The sequence below is a fragment of the Pollicipes pollicipes genome, unplaced genomic scaffold, assembly GCF_011947565.3.
Source record: "Pollicipes pollicipes isolate AB1234 unplaced genomic scaffold, Ppol_2.1 Scaffold_6686;HRSCAF=7923_pilon_pilon_pilon, whole genome shotgun sequence".
Classification (NCBI taxonomy): domain Eukaryota; kingdom Metazoa; phylum Arthropoda; class Thecostraca; order Pollicipedomorpha; family Pollicipedidae; genus Pollicipes; species Pollicipes pollicipes.
This window is the reverse complement of record NW_023596921.1, coordinates 35,572,757-35,578,317: the sequence shown is the minus strand read 5'-3', so window position 1 is coordinate 35,578,317 and position 5,561 is coordinate 35,572,757. Positions and strand designations below refer to the sequence as shown.

Sequence of the window (5,561 nt, the reverse complement as noted above, 5' to 3'; positions counted from 1 at the left end):
ATATATATATATATATATATATATATATATATATATATATATATATATGTATATATTACGAGATATCCAAGACACACCTGATTGACAAATTAAAATATTGAACACAAAATTGGGTCCTTCCATATGTGTCCTACAAGTGGAGGGAGCTCACGGTGAAATGCGGCGTTATAACCTAAATTATAAATTATAACCTGTGCCTAAATTGTGAGAAAACTTACAGTTTGACAGTCCCGCGGGCTGTGCAAGTGCGGGATCACACTTATTTGACGTAAGTGTGTGCATCAGGCGCTCTCAATGGGTATGGTCACTGGTGGTGCGTGCTTGTATTGATCTTAAAGTGATGGGGAGTGTGCGTGCGAGCTTTGTTCTTCTGAAAGGGAGCATTGTTTTGGTATTCTTTCAGTTTGATGACTCCCAATAGAATATGATATATCGATATCCGCCTCTTTCCTTGTGTTTTTGTTTGAACATGACAAGGTAGTGATGCCAGCAAACCGGAAGAAACACTAGCACTTTCTATACTGCAGGGGTGTACAAAGACACCTTGCCACTTCATTATGATTTGCCAACATTTTGAACCTATTGAGGTAGTAAGACATGTGATTAATTCCTTGCATGCCGTTATATTAGCAATTCACTTTGGCAGTAGGGTCAGCTCCCTGAGGCTTATTAATGCATATGCGTGGTATAAACTTGCATGATGCGAGTTTGCAAAGTTGCTTTTCCATTAATAATTCGAAACATATAGAGATGCATTTTTACGGATGCAAATATTACTGTTTCAACAAATTTTGTAGGCAGGCAAGCATTGCTTGTAAGTGGTTTATGTCATAGTCACTGCAACTTGTGTGAGTTGCTGGGTGCTGGGAAAGAGGGAAAAGTATTGTTGTTGCTTTCTTGGATGGCACTCAACAATATCTTTATCGTGAGCCTTGTGTGCACTGGCAGCTTCGTCACTGCCTTTCATTTCGCCCATCTAATAACTACATGCACCTGTCCTATCTTCAGCTTTGTGCAGTCAGCAGGTTTGCAGTGTTATTTCACTACATGTAATATTTTGTTGTTATACGTGTGCTATTACTTGTGTGAACAATACTTTTGAGTGGAGCATCCTGATGGCTGCGGCATGTTGCATGGCTGTGGAAGCAGAAGACATGTTTACGTCTGTCACTGTCGTATTGTGGATTCCCAAAATAGGCTGAGCAACTGAGGTCAGTCAGACGCGGCGTTAATATAACAATGCACGCTCGATTCATCTTCTCATGATGAAATTTATTATGAAAGTAGCAGGGACTGCAGTACAACAACCGCATCATTGTCCATTATGCCATGCCACAGAACAGCAATGAGGTGGTGCCACAATGACTCTGTTGAGCTGTGCCGTTACACAATGTGCCACATTAGTTGACTACTGTATTTCAAGCCTATAAGATAACAGTTTGATTTATGAATGACTGGCAACAAACAATTTAACACTGGCAAAGGGCTATCACCCATGAGATTGCCGCTGTATCACATGATTATATCAGCGTTAACCAGCGAATGCGTGAATAGTCCTGAGCAAGAAAAACATTTTTGGTAGCTCAACCTCATCATCTTCACCATAGCAATGACAATACTTTGGTAATCAATTCATAGCAATGTTATAGAGTACTGTTTATCTTCGCATGTGACTGCATTTCCAGTTACAAATATTAAAGAAAGTAACGACTGTGCACATCATAAGATATCAATGTCAGGACTACAGCACTGCAGGCAAGCATAGGTCTACAATACAGTATTGACATCCTTAACAGTTCTTGACAGGATTCGGTGAGAGATTCATGGCACTGTACGACAATTTTCACAGTATATCGTGCTTTGATGTGAATAATCTGCCATAAAAGCTGGCGGTCGGTACGTTGCGTTTGTCAAACAGCCCACCAAAGCTTTTCCTACGATCAGTACTAAGACAAAAAATCACAAACAAGCCATTCACTAAACCGCCATCCGACACAGCGCCCGCGATGAGAATGGCCGGCTGGCGTTAGCTTTCGTGCATTTGGAGCCATTCTTTAGGTCTGGCTGCCAGATGCTGTCGGGTGATGCCGTCGTCACAAATTGATTTCATGACGCCATCAAGCGATGACGTAATGGAGCGCATTTTTACAAACTCTAATATTTTGCTACTTAGGGTCGTTTTTAAGCCTTGAAAGTTTACCAAAGCTGCAAGTAAGTTTTTCCCACCATATCTGATGCTCACCTCAATAGCTTCAAAGGTGGAACATCCCCTTTAGAATCGTGTTCATGTCTGAGCGATGCCTGACGCGTGATGTTCGATGCCTGTTTATTGAATTCGTTTGCATGGATATAAGTGACACGTGGTGCGCGATGCCTGTTTACTTGCAGTTAGTTTCTTGAAGTCACTTGCATGCATGAATGATGTATTAGCGTGATGCCACCTGTTAACTGGAATTCGTTTGCATGTACACGTATTTTTCGCGTATTTGAAGTCTAAGTCAGATGTACCTTGTATCATAGCAATGACTTGCAATTACTCCTCGTTTAATCCGCTGAATGTTGAAAACCTATGAAAATTGACGCCGGCGCCCGGCGCCCTCTGGCGCCGGCCCGTTAACCCTCCCCTCGCCCGCTCTCCACCGCAGTGCCGCCGCCCAAGGCCATGGTGCACGTCAACCCGGTACAGGTGATCGTCGACCCTATCACCGTGCTGTGGCTGAACGCCTTCGCGTGCAACCTGACCAAGTCGCTGTCGACGGCCGGCTCGGCGCCGGCGCCGTACATCGACCTGCGCCTGGAGGCCATCATGCCGCGCCTGGTGCTAGAGACGACGCACGACGACCCGCTGCAGCGCGACCGACCGAGCACGCTCCATCTGCAGACGACCCGCCTGCTCGTCTGCAACTACCCGCCGCCCGACCCTACTGCGGCCCGGGTACGTGCTGCTGCCCCGAGCCGGGTGTATGTGCCCTGGACACTGATGGAATGACTAGAGTGTGTGCTGATGAACGAGGTCCTGGTATGTACCGTTTCAGGTGGTCTGGTGCCGAGGCGTTAACGTTTACGTAGTCTGCATATAGTGTGAGGATGTACCCGCTGTGCCAGACTTACGCAACCTGATGTGGTGCCTGAAAGTCGGGATGCGCCCCCGTAGAGGCAGTTATGTATGGCCGCCCGACGGCAGGTGCCCGTGCGCGCCGCCCGACAGAGTCCGCGTCACGTCGTGTGTTGGTGTCAGATCCCTGCCAGACGGACAAGGTGTGAGGCGGTCCGTGTCCTGCGAAAATGCCTCTGGCCAAGTCTGGCACCCGCTTCAGAACTTTTGATCGAGTGTTTGCGTGTGGGATGTACGTGGCAAGCGGCAGCTCCGTCGTCAGGGGCCTGGCTTGCCGTCTCCGCTGGCACACGGCGGGCCCGGCCCGTTCGAACCCGCGTCTTCCGCCGGCTCACTGGTAGGCCCGGCCCGTTCGGATCCGCGTGTCTGCCCGGCTCACTGGTGGGGTCCGGCCCGTTCGGTCCCGCGTCCGCCGACAGCTCAGCGGGACCGTTGTGTGATGTCTGCGTGGCGCGCGGCAGGGTCGCCGGACCCGGCTGACCAAGTGCCTAGAGCGGCTGCAGGCCGGCGAGATGGCGTTCGGTTCCGACTTCCCGGCCCGCGACGGTGATCTGCAGATGGTGCCCGACCGGCTGGTGCAGTACACACTCGGTACGTCCCCGACCCCTGCCGCCCCCTGCCCAACCGGCTGGTGTAGTACACACTCGGTACGTCCTCGATCTCTGCCGCCCCCCTGCCCGAACCCGACTAATGCAGTACAACACTCGGTACGTCCTCGATATCTGCCGTCCCCTGCCCGACCGGCTGGTGCGGCACACACTCGATACATCCTTCGACCTCTGCCGCCCCCTGCCCGACCGGCTGGTGCAGCACACACTCGGTACGTCCTCGATCTCTGCCGTCTGCTGCCTAACCGGCTGGTGCAGCACACACTCGGTATGTCCTCGGTCTTTGCCGTCTGCTGCCCGACCGGCTGGTGCAGCACACACTCAGTACGTCCTCGATCCTCTGCCGCCCCTGCCCGACCGGCTGGTATAGTACACTCTCGGTACATTCCTCGACCTCTGCCGTCCCCTGCCCGACAGGCTGGTGCAGTACACACTCGGTACGTCCTCGACGCCTGCCGCCCCCTGTCCGAACCCGGCTGATGCAGCACACACTCGCTACGTCCTGGACCGCTGCCGCCCCTGCCCGAACAGCCCTCTTCCCCGGCCTCTGTCGCAAGTATCCGGTTTCAAAACTCTGGTAGTTACGATCGCTGGTTTAAGGGGCCGCCGTGTTCCAGAGTGTGCTATTTTGCGGCGGGCGCCTATAAAGCGAATTTCGCCATGCCCTGGTCCGACTGACTGGCTGCCTACTGCAGCGCTCTAGTGCAGTCGTCCGCGCGCCGGATGTGTGCCGCCTGTAACGTCAGTCACCGGGGTACAGCGCGTGCGTTTCCTGTGAGCACGGTGACTGCCAGTGCTTCTGTCTGCGCTGCTGATCCCAAGCATGGCATGTGCGGCTCACCGGTTTGTTTGTGTTTATTCTCGATGCCTTCCGCTCTGCGAGCCTGTGTTTGGGTTCACGCGTAGGGCCGGTGGCCAGTCGGCGTTGTTGTGCAGCGGGCGCGTCTGACATGGAGACCGTGTCCGCCGCCGCCAGGTAAGGACCACGTGCAGCCGGCGCCGGCGGACGTGGTCGCCTCGGTGCCGGACTTCCGACGGGACCTGCCCGGCCGCCTGCTCTGGGAGGAGCCGCGCGACGTCGTCTTCATCCACATGGACCCATTCTGGGGCGACTTTTTCGGCACGTCGGCCGTGCGCCACCGGCCGGTGCCGTTCATCGACGCCATTCCCGTCTCCATGTGGGTGTACCAGAACCGCAACAAGGGGCAGCGTCAGCGATGGCCGCGTCAGCGATCTCACCATGGTGCTGCACGTGCCGAGCCTGATCAGCCTGCAGCTGAGCCACTTCCAGTACCTGTTCCTGCTGCGCCAGCTGGAGCGGCTGTCGGAGATGACGGCGCTGCTGACGCTGGACGCCGAGCGGCTGCTGGGCGCGGCCGGCGCCGGCAGCCAGTGTGTCAGCGCCGCGTTGCCCCAGCTCGACATCAGCCTGCTCATGCCCTGCCTGCTCTCCAGCAAGGGCTCGTCCGGCGGCGACCTGTCCGTCTTTCCTGACTCGTCCAGCGTCACCAGCTTCTAGGAGGCGGGCCTGCTGCCGACGCGCGTCGACTCGCTCTCGGAGGTGACGGCGGCGCTGCTGCCTGCCGACGACCCGCCGCCCGCGCCGCCGCCACCGCCGGCCGCCGCCGCCGAGGCCAACCACGTGTCTGCCGGGCCGGCGGCGGCGGCCGGCCACTCGGCGGCAGGCGCGGCCGGTGCCGACGACGCTGGTGAGCCAGGCGAGCGGCGCCGCCGGCTCGACCCACGCCGCCGCTGGCCGAGCTGGGCGCCGGTCTGAGCCAGGTGAAGCGCGGCCTCAATAGTTTCCTGTCGTCGCTGGACTCGGCGCTCAAGAGCCC

At 55.2% G+C, this 5,561-nt stretch overlaps 1 protein-coding gene across 1 annotated transcript; it reads left to right on the top strand.

Moving 5' to 3' along the window:
- Window positions 1-3,004: 3,004 nt before the first annotated feature.
- LOC119108236 (uncharacterized) lies at window positions 3,005-5,242 on the top strand. Its single transcript, XM_037231818.1, has 4 exons — window positions 3,005-3,019; window positions 3,577-3,706; window positions 4,700-4,943; window positions 5,113-5,242. The coding sequence occupies exons 1-4, from the start codon at window positions 3,005-3,007 to the stop codon at window positions 5,240-5,242; spliced, it is 519 nt and encodes a 172-aa protein (XP_037087713.1).
- Window positions 5,243-5,561: the final 319 nt, after the last annotated feature.

Excerpts from the sequence above, each read along its gene's own strand:
- LOC119108236 (XM_037231818.1), top strand. Across the intron at positions 3,707-4,699 it reads GCTGGTGCAGTACACACTCG|GTAAGGACCACGTGCAGCCG; the intron begins GTACGTCCCCGA and ends CGCCGCCGCCAG. Across the intron at positions 4,944-5,112 it reads AAGGGGCAGCGTCAGCGATG|CCAGTGTGTCAGCGCCGCGT; the intron begins GCCGCGTCAGCG and ends CGGCGCCGGCAG.